This window comes from Salvelinus fontinalis, chromosome 38 (genome assembly GCF_029448725.1).
Source record: "Salvelinus fontinalis isolate EN_2023a chromosome 38, ASM2944872v1, whole genome shotgun sequence".
Taxonomy (NCBI): domain Eukaryota; kingdom Metazoa; phylum Chordata; class Actinopteri; order Salmoniformes; family Salmonidae; genus Salvelinus; species Salvelinus fontinalis.
The window spans coordinates 24,912,422-24,937,579 of NC_074702.1; the positions used below are offsets into that span (position 1 = coordinate 24,912,422).

The window sequence follows — 25,158 nt, forward strand, 5'->3', positions numbered from 1 at the left end:
TAGTTACAGATCTATGGACTGCACAGCACAACTGACACGGAAGCTTTATGAGCCAAAGTTTACATGTGCTAGGACAAAATGTGAAGCCATAGTGAGTAACGTGTTAGCACCATGGGCAACTACTTTGGTAACACAGGACCTAGATCAGGTTGAATTTGTGTCCCTGTCCATTGATGCGTCCAATCATGGACATGTAAAGCTGCTGCCAATAGTAGTCAGATATTGTAAGATACATGATGGCAGCACATCTGTGGAAACAAAACTGCTTGGTTTTGTTGAATTGAAAGGGGAACAGCAGAGGAAATTGCAGTTGAGGTCCTAGTGGTCATCCCAATTTTTTACCTGGAAAACAAAGTCGTGGCATTCTCTGCCGACAACACAAATACCAACTTTGGAGGACTGAATAGGCTGGGGAGGGTCAATGTCCATACCGGAAGTTAAAAATGCTCTGCTGCGGGAGGTGATTGGTTTAGGTTGTCCTGCCCACATCATTCATAACACGGCCAGAACAGCTTTGGATATGATTCCCTTTGATGTTGAGTACCTGCTCACAAAGATATTTTCATATTTTCACCGTCAGAGTAGAAAGACTGAAGAGCTTATGTGAGTTTGTTGGCCAGGAGTACCATAACATTTTAGGACACAGCAATGTTCGCTGGCTGTCCATGCTCCCTGCTCTAGAAAGAGTGATGAAAAGGTATGTGCCATTGAAATCCTTTTTTCTTTCTGAAGACAAATGCCCTGTTGTCCTGCGAACAATGTTTGAAGATCCACTGACTGAACTTTGCCTGGCCTTTGCCCATGGAAACCTGACCGTATTCAGTGACACGATCAAGATGCTTGGAGGCCAGGACCGCTGTGTTGTGGAGTCAGCTGCAATCCTGAGAAACATTGAGGCAAAATTGACTGCAAGATGTGATGAGAACTTCATTCCAGTTTTGGTCAGAGGACTTCTGAGAGAGCTAGAGGAAAATTAAGCAAAGTCTAAGGAGAGCTTTCTCAAAACATCCCAATCGTTCTTCACTACGGCTGTGAACTACTTGCAAGCATGGGGAAAGCACACAGATAACCTAAAAGATTTACATTGTCTCCTGTTAAAAAGGTAACCTCAGCATGAAGAGATCCAGAAGGCAGCAGCCACACTTCATGAAAAATGCCCCAATGTGACCATCAATGAGGATGCATTGTTTGACGAGGTTACTGGCCTGCAAGAGTTCATAAAGGGGGGATCGCTTGAAGAATGGAAAACATCTGAGACACTTCTTAGTCAGCAATGGAGCACGGTGGTTACCCACTTCAAAGAGAACGACATCCCACACACTAACCTGGCTGATTAGCATCTGTTGTCATGTGCTTACCTGGAAGTAATGCACCAGTCGAGAGAGTGTTCTCCCAAATGAATGGTATATGGACAGCAGCAAGAAATAGGTTCACTGTTCCTACCATCAAGGCCATGCTTATTGTGAAGACAAACTTCAACCTCCCCTGCGCCAGGAGTTCATGGAGAAGCTGGCCAAAGACAGAGCAATCCTGAAGAAAATACCTTCTTCTGAGAAATATACAGATTAGGTTGGTATAAGTATATTATGTAGTTACCAATCTCATCATCATTTTCTTTCTTTATTATGTTGTTAAGTATTTCACATACACTATTGTCTGTTTTTTTCAATTTTGCTCATGTTGTCTTCTGCTCGTATTCTACCCAGACTACCAGGACCAGGAATGGCTGTTCAGATCGGACAGTTCTGTCTTGTCTGTAGTGTTTCTGTAGTATAGTTGTTTTCTCTGTCACAGTGTGCCTGTTAGACTAAATACATGAAACCGGAATTGTCCCCCTTTTTTATTTCATAGATAATAACATTGGATATTTAAATTATATATTGACCTGCCGAACTGGAAATGTCCCCGGTTTTCATTTCAGAAATCTGGTCACCTTACCCTAACCCCTAGCCTAGCTAATGGTAGCCACCTAGCTAAAGTTAGCGTTAGCCACCTAGCTAATGGTAACCACAACAAATTGGAATTCGTAACATATCACACGTTTTGCAAATGTGTAACATATCATGCAAAATGGATGACATACATCCACAAATTAATACGTACCATACCATACGTAACATATCATTCTAATTGGAGTGTCACGGATTTCCATTTACTATGTTAAATCTACCCTTGAGTTCAGGTTGCAGCAGCAATCATTTTTCAGTACAGTAAATAACATGGCGTGTATAGGACATAACCAAACATGGCTCTGGTATAGGCTTTAGTAAATAACAAAGATGTTTCATGTAAGGCTGTGTTCAAATAATTTGTTTGGCATTTTTTTGAATACGTATGAAGAAGGAAAAATGATTACCGAACTATCCAGAGACCCATTCCCATCTGTATCATAGAGACGAAACATAACTGTGGAGAAAGAGATCAAACATTTATGAGTTTCAATTGGTGTTTGAGATGCAATAGATGTCATTGAGACACATTTTTACTACCAATTTAGTTTCATGGATGCACTTTACTATGTTGAAGAACTAAAACTTCCTTTAGTTTTTAAGGGTACAATCAGCTATTGCACTCCCATCAATTCAATGCAATGTTTCCCCACATAAAAGTGTTCTTAGCATCTCAGTGTTGAAGTCTGATTGGTTCCTCCACTAGCCCCCAGCCACCACTCAACACCATCACCATGGAAACAGACAGCTCCCTCACCAGAACAGTGATTGGCTATCCAATACAAGTGTGACTGACAGAGATACACACACACACCAGTTCTATAGTAATATAATCATGACAACACTCTCCTCTGCCCCAAGTAATTTACATACTAATGGCTGTTCCCAATACGTGGAAAAGTGTTTTTAGCCCAGTCTCAGCAAGACGCTACCCCCTCCCCCAATATCAGTAGTGGTGCGGCTCGTGACAAACCCGCTGGATTGAGGAGGGTGAGCCGGTGAGTTCACTAAGGACTCGAAGAGGGGGGTTGTTCATTTCATATGGGGTTGACGTCAAGCTGCTGTTTGTCAGACACTAATTAGGAGCTAATTGACAGCTTCCTGCTGTGGTGCGGTTAGGAGGAAGGGGAAGTGAGGTAGATGCCTGGAGGATTGGGAACTCTGCTGGAGCTGGGAAGGTGTTTGTGGTGGTAATCCAACGGGGCCACAGGAAGGTGATGGTGTGTAGAGAGATGGGAGGAATAGCATACAGTCGAGTCACTCAAAAAAAGCATAGAGCTAAGTTGTCTAACCATATGAACCTACAGTATAAAGACTGTTATCTGTCGTTGTCCTCACCTGCTCTTCAAAGCTGAACTAGTACTAGTTGCAGTAACTTTTACTGAATCCACTGTAGTGACATAGGGTATATTTCCTCAGTCATACAGAACCTAGGGAATTTAGCTTGCTGCTGATGATGATCAATACTCACTTTTTCGATGTTTCTCTTTTTGCCATGCATTCCCTGACTTTGCGCAACGGATGTAGACCTACAGATATAGCAGCTAAAGTGAATGTACTGTAAGTTTAAATTGAAACCAGTCATTCTTAGAAGAACCAGCAGAGGGCCCTGTTTAGCACCCCAAAACATCAGCGAGGCTAGACGGAAGGAGGGGTAGAGTGGGATTCTCTACAAGGAGAGATACTGTAGCATCCAAGGCTAAACCAATGATGTGCTCCCTGGGCCAGACCTGCTAAATTATTAACACACTTAATTTTTAATGAACGGCTCTGCTCTTCAATTATTCAGCAGTTGGATGAGAATTATAAGAACACATAAAAAGTCTGATGTTCAATTATCTAATATAATGTCATAAATAAATAAGTACACATCTAAAGTTTAAGTAGAATAAAGAGATACCATGGCAACGCTAATAAGGGCTTTCAGTAAACATAATGATTCAAGTAGACTACAGTGAAAAGGGTAACCTGCTGTTCCTGCTTAGGTAATGGGAAATATATAGCAGTGTATTGGGATGAAGCTCTAACTTGTTTGGCTATGAGTGTTTGTATTTACGGTACACAAATGTCATTATTCTCATGGGTAAACCCAAAAATAACATTATTTTTCTGTAAATCCCAATTCTGCTTTATAGCTAAAGGAGCTCCAGTATATTCCCCTTTCAGAGGAAAAATAATAATTAGTCCTCACACTCCAGTTTGTCCTCGGGTCGGCCACCCTCCAGCAGTGAGAGGTAGCAGACGATGTCCTTCAGTTGAACCATGCCTAGAGGTCTGGGCAGAGTCCTGGGTAAAGGGGGCACCTTCAGAGGGGTCGAGTTCCCTTTGATCAACTTGAGGCCTGCAGAGAGAAGAAGGCCAGAGAAGAAGGTCAAAATGTAGGCCGGTTATGATCATTGCTGAGCTTATGCCTCTAATGTCAACCTCAAACTGCCTTTCAAACTGTCTACCAATATATCGAAATTCGTGTTGTGAAATTGATTGCAGATGATATATAGGTGTAGTTTTTGCCAATATTACAGTAGTAAATGTTGACTAGACAGCAAAGTTTTAGTTTGTGAAGATTGTAGTTCGTACCTCAGGACACGTACAGTTTGGACATTTTGTGAAAAAGTACAAGCTGCACTCAATGACTTGCCTGTAAGCTACAGTCCACGACAACAAGGCAATCTGGGGTGGTCTGACGACAGAGTTAACAATACTGAACCAATTACAACAGTATCACCCAGTGACACTGCTCTTTGTGGTAGGAGTACAAACTAAAGCAGACCTAAACAACTTTAGGCTTTTATTTGATGTTAGAGAGATTGTTTGTCTGCTGCTGAGGTCATAGTTTCTATGCCTTCTTGATCTGTTGCTTTGTTTGTGTCTGAAGTGAAGGTGCGGTGGTCCTTAAGGGGAAATGTAGCTTTAGAAATTCAGTAACAGCGCACACAGACAATATAAAATCTACTTTGCCCCTTAAGGACATCATCTGAAGGTTATAGTTGAAGTGCAGGGTCTTACCAGTAACTCTGGGCTTGTCTATGGAAGAGGGGCTGGGTTTTGGTCCCTTGTTACTGAATGATAAGAAGAGGTGCTGACAGAACTCCTCTGCCAGCTCGCTCTCCAGAAACGTCTGCATGAAGACCTTGAAGCCTTCAAAGTCAATTTCCTGAAACAAGACACAGAACATGATCCTGGTTGGTATGATTCCCATGAGGGGAGATTTAATAAACATATCATTACCATATCATGCCTGGGAGAACAAGAAATTACATTACCTGATTGAGTATGTCTTGCTTCTATGCAGCATTGAATAAAGACATTGGGCATCTCAATAAATCAAACTTTTAAAAGTCAGTTACTCATATCCTGAAAAGCTGGTGTGACATTTTCAGCATCCCCTCTATAACCAAAGTAAGTAGTGCCTCTTCATTTCAAATGCCAAAACGTACAAATATATTGGTTTGAGGTGAATATAGACTGATAACATTGTTGAATGTTGTTGATATCAAAATGACCAAGAATTGGTAGCAAGTCTGAAGTGATGGTAGTGCTCTACATTACGAAGAAGCCTCACAGTAGTTCTGCAATGGTTCATGCACTGCTAATGATGCCACTTCACTACCAGAACAGTCAGAACAGTGTCTTATGGAAAGAAAGACTACCTCCTCTGGGTTATATTTCGCCAACACTCCATCTCCATGGAACTCCTGCAGCACATCTTTCAGCTTCTTGGTTGAGTCTAAAAGAAAAACATTCCGCACATGTTATAACCATAAAGACTTCCCATTAAATAGCAATTGATATCATCATGTCCGTGAAGGGAGATCCCACTGCGAGATCTCATCTAAGAGTCTTTAAAAAGGTTCAGTCTACAGCTCAGGAGAAATCAGATCTGGCACCCACCAGACCGCATCGAAATCACAGGGGGAATCACCAGACTCTGGAACGGGTACCAGGTTAGACTCCTCTGTCTGGTCCGTTTGGTCTGGTTCCTGTCAAGATCTCTTCCTGTATTTTCAAACTATGGGAGTTTAGCCCCAGGAGTGTCCTGGCAGGACTGGTCCATTTGGGCCCCTGGTGTAGACATTGTTTTATTATATTATTCTAGCTCTTCCATTATGGTATTTGTAGTGGATAATGGTGGGTGTATAAAGATTGTGTATAGGCTTGTCTACCGTATGAATCTTCTCTTTGTGTCAGACTGGGTTCAAGTGACTTCTGTTTCTTTTTTTCTGTATTTATTTGTCTGAATATGGTATGTACAGTTGAAGTCGGAAGTTTACATACACTTAGGTTGGAATCATTAAAACTTGTTTTTCAACCACTTCACAAACTTCTTGTTATTAACAAACTACAGTTTTGGCAAGTCAGTTAGGACATCTACTTTGTGGATGACACAAGTAATATTTCCCAAAATTGTTTACAGACCGAATACTCACTGTATCACAATTCCAGTGGGTCAGAAGTTTACATCACTAAATTGACTGTGCCTTTAAACAGCTTGGGAAATTCCAGAAAATTATGTCATAACTTTAGAAGTTTCAGTTAGACTAATTGACATAATTTGAGTAAATTGGAGGTGTACCTGTGGATGTATTTGTCACGCCCTGGCATTAGTATTCTTTGTTTTCTTTATGTTTTTAGTTAGGTCAGGGTGTGACATGGGGAATGTATGTGTTTTGTAGTGTCTAGGGTTGTTGTATGTGTATGGGGCAGAGTAGAGTAATGTTGTCTAGTTATGTCTATGGCTGCCTAGATTGGTTCTCAGAGACAGCTGTTATTCATTGTCTCTGATTGGGAGCCATATTTAAGGCAGCCATAGGCAGTAGGCTTTTGTGGTGTGTTGTCTATGTTGAACATTTGTAGCTTCACGGTCGTTCTTTGTTTTGTTTCAGTTTATGTATAGTGTTCGTTTTGTCTCTCTTTTAAATAAAAGAAGATGTATTTTCCACACGCTGCGCCTTGGTCCTCTCTCTCTCAAGAAGACAATCGTGACAGTATCTCAAGGCCTACCTTCAAACTCAGTGCCTCTTTGCTTGACATCATGGGAAAATCAAATGATATCAGCCAAGACCTCAGAAAAAAGTCTGGTTCAAGTCTGGTTCATCCTTGGGAGCAATTACCAAACGCCTGAAGGTACCACGTTCATCTGTACAAACAACAGTACGCAAGTATAAACACCATGGGACCATGCAGCCGTCATACCGCTCAGGAAGGAGACGCGTTGTGTCTCCTAGAGATGAACGTACTTTGGTGCGAAAAGTGCAAATCAATCCCAGAACAACAGCAAAGGACCTTGTGAAGATGCTGAAGGAAACATGTACAAAAGTATCTATATCCACAGTAAAACGAGTCCTATATCGACATAACCTGAAAGGTTGCACAGCAAGGAAGAAGCCACTGCTCCAACACCCCCATAAAAAAGCCAGACTCCGGTTTGCAACTGCACATGGGGACAAAGATTGTACTTTTTGGAGAAATGTCCTCTGGTCGGATGAAACAAAAATAGAACTGTTTGGCCATAATGACCATCGTTATGTTTGGAGGAAAAAGGGTGAAGCTTGCAAGCTGAAGAACACCATCCCAACCGTGAAGCACTGGGGTGGCAGCATCATGTTGTGGGGGTGCTTTGCTGCAGGAGGGACTGCTGCTCTTCACAAAATAGATGGTATCATGAGGAGGAAAATTATGTTGATATTTTGAAGCAACATCTCAAGACATCAGTCAGGAAGTTAAAGCTTGGTCGCAAATGGGTCTTCCAAATGGACAATGACCCCATGCATACTTCCAAAGTTGTGGCAAAATGGCTTAAAGACAACAAAGTCAAGGTATTGGAGTGGCCATCACAAAGCCCTGACCTCAACGCTATAGAAATTGTGGGAAGAACTGAAAAAGCGTGCGCGAGCAAGGAGGCCTACAAACCTGACTCAGTTACACCAGCTCTGTCAGGAGGAATGGGCCAAAATTCACCCAACTTATTGTGGGAAGCTTGTGGAAGGCTACCCGAAATGTTTGACCCAAGTTAAACAATTTAAAGGCAATGCTACCAAATATTAATTGAGCGTATGTAAACTTTTGACCCACTGGGAATGTGATGAAAGAAATAAAAGCTGAAATAAATCATTCTCTCTACTATTATTCTGACATTTCACATTTTTTAAATAAAGTGGTGATCCTAACTGACCTAAGACACGGAATTGTTACTAGGATTGAGTGTCAGGAATTGTAAAAAACTGAGTTTAAATGTATTTGACTAAGGTGTATGTAAACTTCTGACTTCAACTGTATGTATGTATATATTATTGTATATTATTATATTATTTTACTGCTCTATGGATATAATTATTGTTTGGATTACCTTATTTACTATTATTTATTAATTTACTTATTTTTATTTTTTATTTATGTGATGTGCATACGGAGAACGCCAGAAGAATAATTAACATTTAATTAACACAGTGAATTATTGTAATGTTTTTTTATGTGTCAATTAATCCCATAAGGGACGGGTTGCCAATTGGAGATTTGACACGAAAATAAAATGTCATTAATTAATTAATTTCATTCATTGTAGCTTCTGGAGCAACAAGACTAGATTTGGAAGGATGACCACGTGAAACCATGAAACGTGTGACTGGGTGCCTGTGTGATAAACCCACCAAAAATAAAATAAAAAAGTGTTAACTCGTGCACTGTTTTCTCATCACTCCTCTACATGGTCAAAAAACTGTCAAGTTGTCATCCTAAAGCTAACACTTAAAAGGAAATGACTTAGCGTAGGTTACTTTAGGCCAAAATGCATGTCACATCAATGTTCTTTTACACAGCACCTGGGAAAATACACACCGCAATGTCACTGAGCAAAAAAAATCCATTCTAATAATCGTGTCTGATTATGAAATCATAACTGCAGTGAAGTAGACTGTTGAGTATTGGTGCTCATGCAGTATGTGAAGTGAGGAAAGTGTGCAATAGAGCTCATTTCACCTTTTAATGAGAAGAGGGGGGGCCTAAAGTGAGCTGGAGGGACTGAAAAGGAGGGAGGGAGAAGTGGAAACAGCAGAAGGTCTATTGTTGCACCTCGGAGAATGGGATATTTTATAACCTTTCGCTGCACAGGGAGCATAATGACTAGCTGTGAGCCAATTTGAAACACGATTATCCAAATCTCTCTATCACACACTGTCCCTCACTCTTTCTCATTTCTCCCCGGTCCCGTACCCTGTCTCTTCTCAGACTTTCGACATTATAGTGGAGCTGGATTTCTTTTAGGTGGTAGATCAGCTTTAATATTGCAGATAGATTGTGGCTTCCATCAATGTAATTGTCTGCATAATTTCCAATCCCCATATATTTTTTGGGTAAATATATATATACATTTATGGAAAATATTTACAAAAAATACATGGGGGATTGGAAATGATGCAGGCAATTACATTGATGGAAGCCACAATCTAACTGCAATATTAAATCTGATCTTATGTCCCCCCCAATTCTAAAACCAAAGTTGCGCCCCTGGTAAACATTTCAAGAAGAACAAAAATCGATCCTAATCAGAGACAGTAAAGAGAGGCTGGAGAGCTGCTTACAGTCGGCGAAACAATGTTGTCAAGACGTGTAGAGCAATTAACGAGAGAGATGTCATGGCCAAGTGAAACCCTTTGCCTGCAGAAGAGATCTCAAGCAAAAAACATTAATTATTTAGATTTGGACTGAGGTCTGTGAATATCTAATAAAATAACCTCCAGTCAAGACGCTATATAGATTTAGAGTCCTTATTGCTGCTCAAACTAGCTCTGTTGTTTTAGTCTTCTCTAACACACTGAGATGAAGTTCTTATTGTTGTGGATATGTGGGAAGTCTTTTGAGAATCCTTCCTTTCCCGAAAACCATTTTAAAACCAAAATATAATAAATATAGAAAATAGTAATGATACTAAACCTAATTGTTATCCTGGAAACAACCAATGCAAGAAAAGTTTCAGTATTTCTCACTATTCCCACTGAAGGCCAGAAAAAACATCTATCTCAAAACATGCACAGTCAAATTTTTCATTTCTCGAAAACCTGAATACTTGCAGTATCGTTCTTGAAAATAACTTCAAGACGTCCATAACTCTCTTTGGCCTGCAGGGGATGCTTTTGTGTTATGATTGATCATGTTTTAACATAAACAGCACCAGAGCACCAGACAGATGTAATGCTTGAGCTGGTATTTCTGCAAAATCAGCAAGGGACTCCAATAACAGATTACAGACATATGGATGATTCCAAGTCATCAGAGAAAGAGGGGGTTTTGTACTGTTTGAGCTTTACACCAAATCAAGTTGGATTAGGCTGGGTTTCATAACACAGTGCCAGTGCATGGAGATATTCTCTGCTCTGCTCTTAAGCAGTCACCATTACAGTAACTGGGCTCTGTTATCCTGCCATAGTCAAGCATTAGGTAAAATCTCTCTCTGTGTGAGGTGGATCAGGACATACTCCTGAGATGGGATCAACAGCAGTTTACTAATCCAGTGTCACATTTTATACTTGACTAGATTCTATTTTCAATGAAGTTTAAACTTGATTGCGAGCGTAAAGTGACGGTGTACACGTGCGCACACACGCGCACGCACACACACACACACACACACACAAACGCTCACACACTCACACCCACTGTCAGAGACACAGACTTACATTGAGCGTACTCTTGCAGAAGGGAGAATTCAGCTGGGGTCAGAGTGACCCACTTGTCCTGGTTGGTCATTGTGATGAGTCCTCTTCTCCCTCACATCCCCAAACTATCAGCCCACAGTCCACTCTCTGGAACAGAACAGAAAAAGTTGTTAGGCCTCTTTCATTATAGTCTCTTGTGGCAGGCTGTTAACAGAAAGATATTTGGTTTGGGTTCTGACATTCATTCTATCATCACTGGTCATAAAATTGCATAAAATTATTGTATATTGATCCTCACATCATTACATTGCTATAGTATAGTACAGTATAGTATAGTTTAGGAGAAACCAAGAAATGCTTATGTCCATCTGTAACCAAAAAGTATATCAGTCAGTCTGTCAGTCAATTAGAGACTGAGGCTAGGGACTTGTTTGATTCATAATACTTACTGAATCCCCTAATCAATGCATTTTTCATGCTATCATAAGTATTACATCAGACAAGTACATTAATCTTAGTATGACTGACAGCCAAGCTAATGCAACCATGTCCTATCCAGCACTATGTGCTATAGCTAGCTAGTAATTTTCTAACTGGCATGTCAATGTCCAACATGAACTCACCAACTCACTGCATTATTTGACATATGTCTTACTTACAGATGTAGGAGCTTCATTTGATCACCCTGTTGCAGGAGAACTTTCCTGCAATGCAGGACATTTAAAACACGTATTGTAATTGAGGTTTAAAAATGCTGAAATTTCAGACTTAGTTTTCCCTTACAGGAAATATATCAACCCCTACAAAAATGTCCATTAATTATAATTCACATTTCCTGTCGCCTGCTTTAGCAAACTGGCTCAAATTAAGATCCTACAGCTGTACCTAGGACAACATTTAGTTTATGTGTAAAGAAGCATTTATGACAGACAGTATAAGGGACATGTAAGAGTTTAAGTCATGATTGTCCAGGACTGCTGCGTGTCCTGTTGACAACAACAGAATGATGGGCCGGCTGCCAGGGGACAGCCAGCTGGCATCACTGATTATGGACAATGCCATGGTGACAGAAGATTGGACAGTGTCAGAAAAGAGGGGATGTTATGACACTTTTCCCTTGCTGTAGAGCCCCCTCCCCCACCAACACACACACACACACACACACACACACACACACACACACACACACACACACACACACACACACACACACACACACACACACACACACACACACACACACACACACACACACACACACACACACACACACACACACACACACACACAATGGGTTGACAAAAAACAAGATATGCTTACTGTAAACTTAATCCGTTCTACATTGTAACTAATGTAACTACTGAGAAGGGTTCAAAAAGCATTACACATTCATGTAAGGGAAATAAAAAATGTGTGTGTGTGCATGAGTATTTTGGGGTAGTCGGTTGCTACAGTATATAGCCTAGAGTATTGTGTACTGTGGACTACTGAAGCTGAATGTTCCACTGCTCCCTGCTCTCTTAATGCACCTGTGTTAGTCTCAAAGCCAGCTTCCTTCCTTTTTGACCCAATTCCCTCTGACCAATTATAAAACCTCACAGCAACAAGTGCATGTAACAATATTTCCCCCCCTCAGTTCACAACTATTTTCTTATGAAAGAGCTGGCATGGAATCATCCGTGTGTGTACTAGTATGAGTGCATGCGTGTGTGCGTGCATGTGTGTGTCTGCGCATATATGTGTATCTGTGTACGGGCATAGTTTGTATGTGGATGTCCTGAACATACCCATAGTAAACGCACATGTCTAACCTTAAGGAACCCCTGAGACACTTGAATATGCATGGACACGTACGGTGCATTCGGAAAGTATTCAGAACCCTTCCCTTTTTCCACATTTTGTTACGTTACAGCCTTATTCTAAAATGAGTAAATTATAATTTTTCTCATCGATGTATACCCCATAATGACAAAATGAAAACAGGTTTTTATGATAAATAAGGCATATATATTTTTTAACATTATTTACATCAGTATTCAGATCCTTTGCTATGAGACTCGAAATAAAGCTCAGGTGCATCCTGTTTCCATTGATCATCCTTGAGATGTTTCCATAACTTGATTTGAGTCCACCTGTGGTAAATTCAGTTGATTGGACATGATTTGGAAAGGCATACACCTGTCTATATAAGGTCCCACAGTTGACAGTGCATGTCAGAGCAAAGACCAAGCCATGAGGTTGAAGGAATTGTCTGTAGAGCTCAGAGACAAGATTGTGTCGAGGCACAGATCTGGGGAAGGGTACCAAAACATTTCTGCAGCATTGAAGGTCCCCAAGAACACAGTGGCCCCCATCATTTTTGGAACCAAGACCATTCCTAGAGCTGGCCGCCCGGCCAAAATGAGCAATCAGGGGAGAAGGACCTTGGTCAGAGAGGTGACCAAGAACCCGATGGTAACTTTGACAGAGCTCCAGAGTTCCTCTGTGGAGAAGGGAGAACCTTCCAGAAGGTCAATAATCTCTCCAGCATTCCACCAATCAGGCCTTTTGGTAGAGTGGCCAGACGGAAGCCACTCCTCAGTAAAAGGCACATGACAGCCTGCTTGGAGTTTGCAAAAAGGCACCTAAAGGACTCTCAGACCATGAGAAACAAGATTCTCTGGTCTGATGAAACCAAGATTGAAATCTTTGGCCTCAATGTTAAGTGTCACGTTTGGAGGAAACCTGGCACCATCCAGGTATGGTGGCAGCATCATGCAGTGGGGATGTTTTTCAGCGGCAGGGACTGGAAGACTAGTCAGCATCGAGGGAAAGATGGACGATGTCCTTGATGAAAACCTGCTCCAGAGCTCTCAGGACCTCAGACTGGGGCGAAGTTTCACCTTTCAACAGGACAACGACCCTAAGCACAGAGCCAAGACGAGTGGCTTCGGGACAAGTCTCTGAATGTCCTTGACTGGCCCAGCCAGAGCCCGGATTTGAACCCGATCTAACATCTCTGGAGAGACCTGAAAATAGCTGTGCAGCGACGCTCCCCATCCAACCTGACAAGGCTTGAGAGGATCTGCAGAGAAAAATGGGAGAAACTCCCCAAATACAGGTGTGCCAAGCTTGTAGTGTCATACCCAATTAGACTTGAGGCTAGGTGCTTCAAATCAAATGTGATTGGTCACATACAAGTGATTAGCAGATGTCATTGCGGGTGTAGCGAAATGCTTGTGCTTCTAGCTCCGACAGTGCAGTAATATCTAACAAGTAATATCTAACCAATTTCACAACATATACCCAATACACACAAATCCAAGTAGGAATGAATTAAGACTATGTACATATGGACGAGCGATGTCAGAGCGGAACGGACTAAGATACAGTAGAATAGTATAGAAAACAGTATATACATATGAGATGAGTAATGTCAGATATGTAAACATTAAGTGACTAAGATACCGTGAATAGTATAGAATACAGTATATATATATATGAGATGAGTAATGCAAGATATGTAAACATTATTAAGTGAATAAGATGCCGTAGAATAGTAGAGAATACCGTATATACATATGAGATTAGTAATACCAGATAGGTAAACATAATTAAAGTGCCTAGTGTTCCATTCCTTAAAGTGGCCAGTGATTTCTAATCTATGCCTATAGGCAGCAGCCTCTCTGTGCTAGTGATGGCTGTTTAACAGTCTGATGGCCTTGAGATAGAAGCTGTTTTTCAGTCTCTCGGTCCCAGCTTTGGCGCACCTGCACTGACCTCGCCTTCTGGATGATAGCGAATGATAGCTTTGCTTCAACAAAGTACTGAGCTAAGGATCTGAATACTTATGTAAATGTGATATTTCAATTGTTTTATTTTTTTATAAATGTGCCAAAATTTCCATTATGGGTTATTGTGTGTAGATTGATGAGGGGAAAAACATATTTAATCAATTTTAGAATAAGGCTGTAGTGTAACAAAATGTGGGAAAAGTAAAGGGGTCTGAATACTTTCCGAATGCACTCTATATACATTATCGATGCAATTGTACAGTATAGACAGATGACTGAAGAAGAATATACTGTATATCTCTGAAATACATTCAGCATCTGTGGCTAAATAGACCATAATGTGGTGCCGTGTATGCATTATTATGCTGTTTAGACTGCGAAAAATCACAGTAGTCAATCGAATCGCTATAGGCATTGTACTCCCTCCCATAATCTTTGATCTATTGCTTGTGTGACAAATACATATCGCTACTCTGCAATCCCTCTCTAGGACTTATACTTATTGCTATGATAAATACTAGTTGTTATATTTGTCTTGTAATTCACATTTACAATCCATTCCCTATATGAGTGTTAGATACACAGAAAAGAAAAATTCTCAAAATGATTCTCATTCTCTATTGTTTATAATCCGTTTACATCAGTGGAGGCTGGTGGGAGGAGCTATAGGAGGACGGGCTCAACGTAATGGCTGGAATGGAATAAATGGAACGGTATCAAACACATAAAACATATGGAAACCACGTTTGACTCCCTTCCATTTAGTCCATTCCATTCCATTACAATGAGCCCGTCCTCCTATAGCTCCTCCCACCAGCCTCCACTGGTATACATACAGTATAATGCACATATCCTCATCATAATGTCCATAGAACGGCAACGACATTAGCACAGCAGTATTTCAACCCTTTAGCACATTTCTCAATGCCGCGAGTCTAATTCCACGAGCAGTGTACAGTATCTATAGTAGCAGGACTGTGATACTGATAGGCTTGATTCATTTCCAGTGGTGGAACAGTAGGTTATCAAACACTGTTGCTGTCCTCCTCTCTCTTAATCTCTGTATCTATCAATGAAGTCATTGGTAATATCACCTCCGGTAGAGGATTCTACTGCAAGAGACACCAGCGATACAACTAGAGAGTAGCTTACACTACATATTAACAAATACACCCACTACATTACACACACACACACACACACACACACACACACACACACACACACACACACACACACACACACACACACACACACACACACACACACACACACACACACACACACACACACACACACACACACACACACACACACACACACACTATATACACACTCACATATAGTCAATGAACGGACAAACAATAGAATGCAGTATCAAGATGATACTCACCTGCTGGATAGCCAAGGCAAACTGCCGGGAGCAGGGAGTAGTCTTCCAGACAGATGTTTACAGATGACGCTTACACACTCTCACACACACGCATCTTGCTCTTTCTCACACGCTCACATACAAACACACACACTCACTCACATCATGTCCCCGCTGAATGTACTGGAGGAGAGCGTAGAGGGTTTGTCATCAGATGGTGTGTGTGTGTGTGTGTGTGTGTGTGTGTGTGTGTGTGTGTGTGTGTGTGTGTGTGTGTGTGTGTGTGTGTGTGTGTGTGTGTGTGTGTGTGTGTGTGTGTGTGTGTGTGTGTGTGTGTTAGACCCCCCCTCTCTGCTGTGTGTGTAAGAGTATCTGTGTGTGGCTGTGTTTGTGTGTGTTTGTGTGTGTAAGTGTGTGCTTGTTCAGAAGCAGGATAGAGGATAGAAACTCCAATAGAAAAGGGGTGAGTGTGTGTGAGAGTCTGTGTGTGTGTGAGAGAGAGAGGGAGAGAGTGATAAAAAGCACAGAACGATCTACCGCTTGTCCGCAATGATAATCAGTTCTCATACTCACTGCTTATGTCACCCTTATCCCTCCTCTCCTCCTCTTTCTGCTCCCCCTCTATTCCCTGGTGAGGCTGATGTCCTGAGCTCCCGCTCTCTCTCTCCCGCTCTCTCTCTCTCTCCCGCTCTCTCTCTCTCTCTCCCACTCTCCCACTCTCTCTCTCCCTCTCTCTCTCTCTTCCTCTCTCTCTCTCTCGCTCTCTCTCGCTCTCTCACGCTTTCCCTCTCCCTCACTTTCTTTCTTTCGGTCTCTCTCTCCCGTTGCCGTGGCGCGTGTCGCCATTAGCATTCAGCAGGCAGGTGGTAACCGCGGCGACCTGTGGGAATACCTCTTGATTGAACTGATGGGATGTGAAAGGGGCAGGGGCCGGGGGTCTAGGGGAGGGGGTGTCGTGTTCAACAGACATGAATCAGGAGTAATATTCTCTCATCACTGTGGTGCTGCAGCTGTGGAGGGCTATTTAACAGCAGCCCAAGGCCAATTACATTCAGAATCAATAGGAAAAAGGATAGGCAGGGCCCTTGACATTTTAGATACCTCAAATACAGTACATGTTTTCTATGGCTGTAGCTGAAATGCAAAGGGAAAAGACTGGAGAGCCACAATATATTATAGTTTGACGACATGTGTTCACCAAGGAAGCACACAACATATGAATACAACAATAGCTATTGCTGAAAAGCAGCGACATTATTTCTACTCATACAGAATGAACAACTTGCTGGTGTTATATACCAGCCTTACAAAAGAGAGAACATGTCGGACAAAACACTATGCCTCCCAGCAGTCTACTCTGCTATTTGGACCAAAGCTAATACCCACCAATTCATTTAACAGCCTCGGATTACACGTAGTTAGCTATCTATCGCCCCCACACCTTTCACACAACCTTCCAAATAATGGCTGTCTCATTTGACACTAAGGTCTCAGTGTATTGAATTGAATATCAGATCCCTGAAACGATGAGTGAAAATAGAGGTGAAATCATTGACCAATGTGCCAAATCTGCCAATACCGTTTATGTTTTCAGAAACACTTACAGGCTCTCTCTCAGTCTTTAGCCGACCGAGGCCACGGGTATTTGTGTTGTTTGCCAGTGGGCCTGGCTCTAGTCTAGGTATTGACATTCTCTCCCATGTGACAGTCGGGGGTTGGGAGAATGCGCATCACATTGACGTAGAGAACATACCATTCCCTAGCAGTTGTTTATCACATTTTGTCAGCAATAAAGAACATGTACTTGTCATATTCCACTCCAGGTTTCAAATTGAATATGGATTTACTATACAGGGTATGTCAGTGCTAACCCATGACTGTGCAATTATTGTATATAAAGAAATGTCCTCTCACTGTCAACTGCATATATTTTCAGCAAATCTAACATGTGTAAATATTTGTATGAACATAACAAAATTCAACAACTGAAACATAAACTGAACAAGTTCCAGACATGTGACTAACAGAAATGGAATAATGTGTCCAGGAAACAAAGAGGGGGTCAAAATCAAAAGTAACAGTCAGTATCTGGTGTGGCCACCAGCTGCATTAAGTACTGCAGTGCATCTCCTCCTCATGGACTGCACCAGATTTGCCAGTTCTTGCTGTGAGATGTTACCCCACTCTTCCACCAAGGCACCTGCACGTTCCCAGACATTTCTGGGGGGAATGGCCCTAGCCCTTACCCTCCGATCCAACAGGTCCCAGACGTGCTCAATGGGATTGAGATCCGGGCTCTTCGCTGGCCATGGCAGAACACTGATATTCCTGTCTTTCAGGAAATCACGCAGAGAACGAGCAGTACGGCTGATGGCATTGTCATGCTGGAGAGTCATGTCAGGATGAGCCTGCAGGAAGGGTACCACATGAGGGAGGAGGATGTCTTCCCTGTAACGCACAGCGTTGAGATTGCCCGCAATGACAACAAGCTCAGTCCGATGATGCTTTGACACACCGCCCCAGACCATGACGGACCCTCCACCTCCAAATTGATCCCACTCCAGAGTACAGGCCTCAGTGTAACGCTCATTCCTTCGACGATAAACGCGAATCCGATCATCACCCCTGGTGAGACAAAAACGCGACTCGTCAGTGAAGAGCACTTTTTGCCAGTCCTGTCTGGTCCAGCGACGGTGGGTTTGTGCCCATAGGCGGCGTTGTTGCCAGTGATGTTTGGTGAGGACTTGCTTTACAACAGGCCTACAAGCCCTCAGTCCAGCCTCTCTCAGCCTATTGCGGACAGTCTGAGCACTGATGGAGAGATTGTGCGTTCCTGGTGTAACTTGGGCAGTTGTTGTTGCCATCCTGTACCTGTCCCGCAGGTGTGATGTTTGGATATACCGATCCTGTGCAGGTGTTGTTACACATGGTCTGCCACTGTGAGGATGATCAGCTGTCCGTCCTGTCTCCCTGTAGCGCTGTCTTAGGTATCTCACAGTACGGACATCGCAATTTATTGCCCTGGCCACATCTGCAGTCCTCATGCCTCCTCACAACATGCCTAAGGCACGTTCACGCAGATGAACAGGGACCCTGGGCATCTTTCTTTTGGTGTTTTTCAGAGTCAGTAGAAAGGCCTCTTTAGTGTCCTAAGTTTTCATAACTGTGACCATAATTACCTACCATCTGTAAGCTGTTAGTGTCTTAACGACCATTCCACAGATGCAAGTTCATTAATTGTTTATGGTTCATTGAACAAGCATGGGAAACCCTTTACAATGTGAAGTTATTTTGATTTTTATGAATTATCTCTGAAAGACAGGGTCCTGAAAAAGGGACGTTTCTTTTTTTGCTGAGTTTAGTAGGGTGGCAGTGGCTGGCTTCTTTTTGGAGGGAGCATCCAAGCACACGCATTACCCATCCATGCTGTGTCTGGATCCAGTGACGCAGACCAAAACAATGGCGGCTGAACGACATAAAAGCCCCACTACGTAACTGCTAATAAAATTGCATACGATCAACATGCCGTGCTTACGTCATCCCAACTATGAATGAAAACAGTCAGTCGCCGTGGTGATGAATAGTCACTCAAGCAAAGTATGAGCCAGGGCATAGACTAGACCTACGTCATTCCACTTCCTGACACAATCGTTATTGATCTTAGCATCACTATAATTGAGTTTTGTCTTCCGTAGATCATCCACCACAGAGATGAGGCTTTAGCCTGTGGGCTTAGTAATCAATATTATTACTTAGCAAATATAGAGCAATATGATAAAGCTATAAACTATACAGTTGAAGTCGGAAGTTTACATACATTTAGGTTGGTGTCATTAAAACTCGATTTTCAACCACTCCACAAATTTCTTGTTAACAAACTATAGTTTTGGCAAGTCGGTTAGGACATCTACTTTGTGCATGACACAGGTAATTTTTCCAACAATTGTTTACAGACAGATTATTTCACTTATAATTCACTGTATCACAATTCCAGTGGGTCAGAAGTTTACATACACTAAGTTGACTGTGCCTTTAAACAGCTTGGAAAATTCCAGAAAATGATGTCATGGCTTTAGAAGCTTGTGATAATATGATTGACATCATTTGAGTCAATTGGAGGTGGATGTATTTCAAGGCCTACCTTCAAACTCAGTGCCTCTTTGCTTGACATCATGGGAAAATCAAAAGAAATCAGCCAAGACCTCCACAAGTCTGGTTCATCCTTGGGAGCAATTTCCAAACGCCTGAGGGTACCACGTTCATCTGTACAAACAATAGTATGCAAGTATTAACACCATGGGACCACACAGCCGTCATACCGCTCAGGAAGGAGACGCATTCTGTCTCCTAGAGATGAACGTACTTTGGTGCAAAAAGTGCAAATCAATCCCAGAACAACAGCAAAGGACCTTTTGAATATGCTGGAGGAAACAGGAACAAAAGTATCTATATCCACAGTAAAACAATTCCTATATCAACATAACCTAAAAATCCGCTCAGCAAGGAAGAAGCCAGTGCTCCAAAACCGCCATAAAAAAGCCAGACTACGGTTTGCAACTGCACATGGGGACAAAGATCGTACTTTTTGGAGAAATGTCCTCTGGTCTGATTAAACAAAAATAGAACTGTTTGGCCATAATGACCATCGTTATGTTTGGAGGAAAAAGGGGGAGGCTTGCAGGCTGAAGAACACCATCCCAACCGTAAAGCACGGGGGTGGCAGCATCATGTTGTGGGGTTGCTTTGCTGCAGGAGGGACTGCTGCTCTTCACAAAATAGATGGCATCATGAGGCAGGAAAATGATTTGGACATATTGAAGCAACATCTCATGACATCAGTCAGAAAGTTAAAGCTTGGTCGCAAATGGGTCTTCCAAATTGACAATGACCCCAAGCATATTTCCAAAGTTGTGGCAAAATGGCTTAAAGACAACAAAGTCAAGGTATTGGAGCCACAAAGCATCACAAAGCCCTGACCTCAATCCTATAGAAACTTTGTGGGCAGAACTGAAAAAAACGGGTGCGAGCAAAGAGGCCTACAAACCTGACTCAGTTACACCAGCTCTGTCAGGAGGAATGGGCCAACATTCACCCAACTTATTGTGGGAAGCTTGTGGAAGGCTACCCGAAACGTTCGACCCAAGTTCAACTATTTAAAGGCAATGCTACAAAATACAAATTGAGTGTATGTAAACTTCTGACCCACTGGGAATGTGATGAAAGAAATAAAATCTGAAATAAATCATTCTCTCTACAATTATTCTGACATTTCACATTCTTAAAGTAAAGTTGTGATCCTAACTGACCTAAGACATGGGATTTTTACTAGGATTACATGTCAGGAATTGTGAAAAACTGAGTTAAATGTATTTGGCTATGCTGTATGCAAACTTCTGACTTCAACTGTATATAAGCCGTATACTGTAAACACATTATATAAGGTATATATAAAGTAACTGTTCAGTGTTTCCAGATTTCTATGAAATATGACCTGTAATTAATTACAATATGAGTGAAATAGTTTCCCTTTCTAATTATTTTTAATTAAATATGTTAAAAATAAGCTTTCTCTGTTGGAATGGTGTAGGCGTACTCCAACAAACAGAATGGTGTGGGCGTATGCCGGTCATTAAACATATTCATGTGAGTAGACCGCTGATTGGCGATCTAGTATGGCTGGCTGGCTGTGTATAATAATAGGATATTACATAAGTACCATCCCCAGTATACTCCAGCAACTACAATACGGGTCCCTAGTGGCTGGCAGTCTGTTTTGATAGTTACCGATTGGACAGTTGGGCCTCACACTGTGTAAATGCCCACAGAGAGGTGCATGGGAGCATGAACTTTGAAGGGATTGACAGTTGTTCTCCACAGACCTCCTCCACACTGTCCTCATGTCATCACTCGTTCCAAATAGGCCTCTATATTCTCTCAACTTCTCCATCTGTCCATCCATCACTCAATTCTACAGTATAAGACAGGGCACAAGAGCACAAGACAAGACAGCGTTTTGGTTTGGAGAGATTGAAGATGGGTGGGATGAGGTAGTGGAGCTTTGTCTGATCGATATGTCCTATCGAATGTGTGTGTGCGTGTGTGCGTGTGTGTGTGTGTGTGTGTGTGTGTGTGTGTGTGTGTGTGTGTGTGTGTGTGTGTGTGTGTGTGTGTGTGTGTGTGTGTGTGTGTGTGTGTGTGTGTACTACTCCTTCCAGTGCCATGCTGACAGTTGGTGGCACAAGGCTATAACCATAACATGAGTCACAAGAACATTTTATGGCAGTGGGAGAAGAAAAATCACATTTGCTCTGTCCATCTGTTGGCTGGTGCCGTAGAAGAAGAAAACCCCAGAAAAATAACACATCTATTAGATATCTATAATTATATCATATCCCCAAATGTTGTTTTAGTTTCTTACTATATGGCTATCGATGTTGGAAAGGTGTTACGGCTATTTCAGACAGCATATCCTCTCGTATTTACGTCCAGGTTGCAATTACTGACATGTCAGAGGTGAGAGATACTGAAATGCATTGCACAGGGGAATGCCACAGTGTGTTTCAGCTGACTGCTAACGTGAGTTAGTGTTGGTCGACTGAGCGCAACACTCTTAGACTCACACAAGTGCTTTGATGATATCACACTGGCATAATGTTATCTTCATACAGAGTCAGTGATGTAGGAAGAAAATGCAGTGTCTGTAATTCATCTCCTAATGCTGAGAGCAGGGAAGCAATGGAGGGGAGATTAAGCTACAGAACACTACATGACCAAAAGTGTGTGGACACCTGCTCGTCGAACATCTCATTCCAAAGTCAAGGGCATTAATATGGAGTTGGTCCCCCCTTTGCTGCTATAACAGCCTCCAGTCTTCTGGGAAGGCTTTCCACTACATGTTGGAACATTGCTGCAGGGACTTGCTTCCAGTCAGCCACACGAGCATTAGTGAGGTTGGGCATTGATGTTGGGAGTACGCAGTTGGCGTTCCAATTCATCCTAAAGGTGTTCAATGAGGTTGAGGTCAGGGCTCTGTGCAGGCCAATCAAGTTCTTCCACACCGATCTCGACAAACGATTTCTGTATGGACCTTGATTTGTGCACGGGGGAATTGTCATGCTGGAACAGGAAAGGGCTTTCCCCAAACTGTTGCCACAAAGTTGGAAGCACAGAATCATCTAGAATGCCATTGTATGATGTAGCATTAAGCTTTCCAATCACTGGAACTAATGGGACTAGCCCGAAACATGAAAAATAGCCCTAGACCATTATTCTTCCTCCACCAAACCTTACAGTTGGCACTATGCATTCAGGCAGGTGGCATTCTCCTAGCATCCGCCAAACCCAGTTTAGTCCGTCGGACTGCCAGATGGTGAAGCGTGATTCATTACTCCAGAGAATGTGTTTCCACTGCTCCAGAGTCCAATGGCAGCGTGTTTTACACCACTCCAGCCGACGCTTGGCATTGTGCATGGTGATCTTAGACTTTAGTGCAACTGCTCAACCATGGAAACTCATTTCATGAAGATCCTGACAAACAGTTCTTGTGCTGACGTTGCTTCCAGAGACAGTTTGAAACTCGGTAGTGAGTGTTGCAACCCGAGGACAGACGATCTTTACACGCTACGCGCTTCAGCACTTGGCGGTCCCATTCTGTGAGCTTGTGTGGCCTACCACTTCGCGGCTGAGCCGTTGTTGCTCCTAGACATTTCCACTTCACAATAACGGCACTTACAGTTGACCAGGGCAGCTCTAGCAGAGCAATTATTTGACTTGTTGGAAAGGTGGCATCCTATGATGGTGCCATGTTAAAAGTCACTGAGCTCTTCAGTAAGGGCCATTCTACTGCCTATGTTTGTCTATGGAGATTACACGGCTGTGTGCTCGATTTTATACACCTGTCAGCAACGAGTGTGGCTGAAATAGCCAGATCCACTCATTTGAAGGGGTGTCCACATGCTTTTGTTTATATAGTGTATATTACAATCCACTGTGCCATTCTTGTCCATACTATAGGCGTTTACTCAGAATTCATCCTGGAGTATTATTCAGTGGGGGACGTTTAAGACAAGAATAGACCAGAGATTGAATCAAGCTTCCCGATGAAGAAGCTTTCAGTCTTGGAAGACACTATGACAGTAAATAGCATTTGTGTCTATGCATATTCTTATTGATGTCTGTCTGTTATAAATTCACAAGAAGGTGATGAAAAACACATTTTTATATTTATTTAACTAGGCAAGTCAGTTAAGAACAAATTCTTATATTCAATGACGGCCTAGGAACAGTGGGTTAACTGCCGTGTTCAGGGGCAGAACGACAGATTTTTATCTTTTCAGCTCGGGGATTCAATCTTGCAACCTTTTGGTTACTTGTCCAACGCTCTAACCACTAGGCTACCCTGGTTAGAACAACATATGTGAGTTAGAAAATGGCTTCAGCAGAATGTTGTTTGCTACTGACGCAGGTCAAGTCACAGCTGAGATCTTTGAAGGCTTGGTGTTCCCCGCGGGAGATGCAGAGATGCTTTACTCACCCACTAATTCTGTTTTTGAGTGATAAACGGGGGCCTGTGGAAGACCTTCATTTGTTGGATGTTATCGTGGAGCTGTTTGGATCGTTTTAGACTGAGATGGAGAGGAAACAATGTTTTCTTTAGTCAGAGAAAAGGCTTTTGTAAATTTCGATCATAAACGTGTGACAACTGACAAAATGACGCTGTCGTAACACAAAACATTGATGTGTTGAAATCAGCTACAGGTATAACATGCTGTCTCTCACTGCAGCTACTGAAGAGGGCAAAACAAAACAATTCAGGTACAATACAATTACTGTGTAACATCTCATACAGGAAATCTCACAAGTAGTGGTGTCGTGTAATAGGTTTGACACCAATGGGCATCCTTAATGTGTGATGTCACTACTTGATACATAGTATTCTTGGACTAGGGAACAGATGCAGGTGTGCCATGCAGTAAAGTGGACATTCATGCAGTCATGCGGTCTGAGTCTTATTGCATTCATTTACGATTTAGTTCAGTCCGTCTAATGAAGAATTAAGTCGCAGACAGAACAAGTGGAAGTGGAGGAAAACATATATAGAGGTTTCATTGAGGTGTCATTATGTTTGTAGGCGTAAATGACTGTTCCTAATTGCATTGTGTTTAATTTGGCACAAGGGTGAGAGCTTATTCTTATTGTCTTTCCTTTTTCATTAGGGTAAACCCAGGGGGAGAATTCTCCCACACCCGTATAACTAACAAAGCTTTGTGTAGAGATGCAACAAGCCCAATTCTACTACCTATAGTTAGGATTCTATTTCAGATATACATGATAGACCGATACACAGAAAGCATGCTTAATTGACATTTAAAGACAAACAGTACACATCTAGAAGCAGCATAACCACCAGCCTC

At 42.1% G+C, this 25,158-nt stretch overlaps 1 protein-coding gene across 4 annotated transcripts in view; it reads right to left on the reverse strand.

Moving 5' to 3' along the window:
• The window catches only part of LOC129837442 (diacylglycerol kinase beta-like), a 60,763-nt gene extending 44,343 nt beyond the window's left edge, over positions 1-16,420 (reverse strand). Inside the window, exons 1-8 of one of the 4 annotated variants that reach the window (XM_055903597.1) lie at positions 16,319-16,420; positions 15,767-15,928; positions 10,622-10,747; positions 5,600-5,676; positions 5,213-5,233; positions 4,956-5,103; positions 4,141-4,290; positions 2,357-2,406 (exon numbers count right to left, since the gene is read on the reverse strand). In XM_055903597.1, the coding sequence (XP_055759572.1) occupies positions 2,357-2,406; positions 4,141-4,290; positions 4,956-5,103; positions 5,213-5,233; positions 5,600-5,676; positions 10,622-10,691 (516 nt within the window). In that variant the 5' untranslated portion in view covers positions 10,692-10,747; positions 15,767-15,928; positions 16,319-16,420. The other 3 variants (XM_055903598.1, XM_055903600.1, XM_055903601.1) reach the window with 3 other exon arrangements.
• Positions 16,421-25,158: the final 8,738 nt, after the last annotated feature.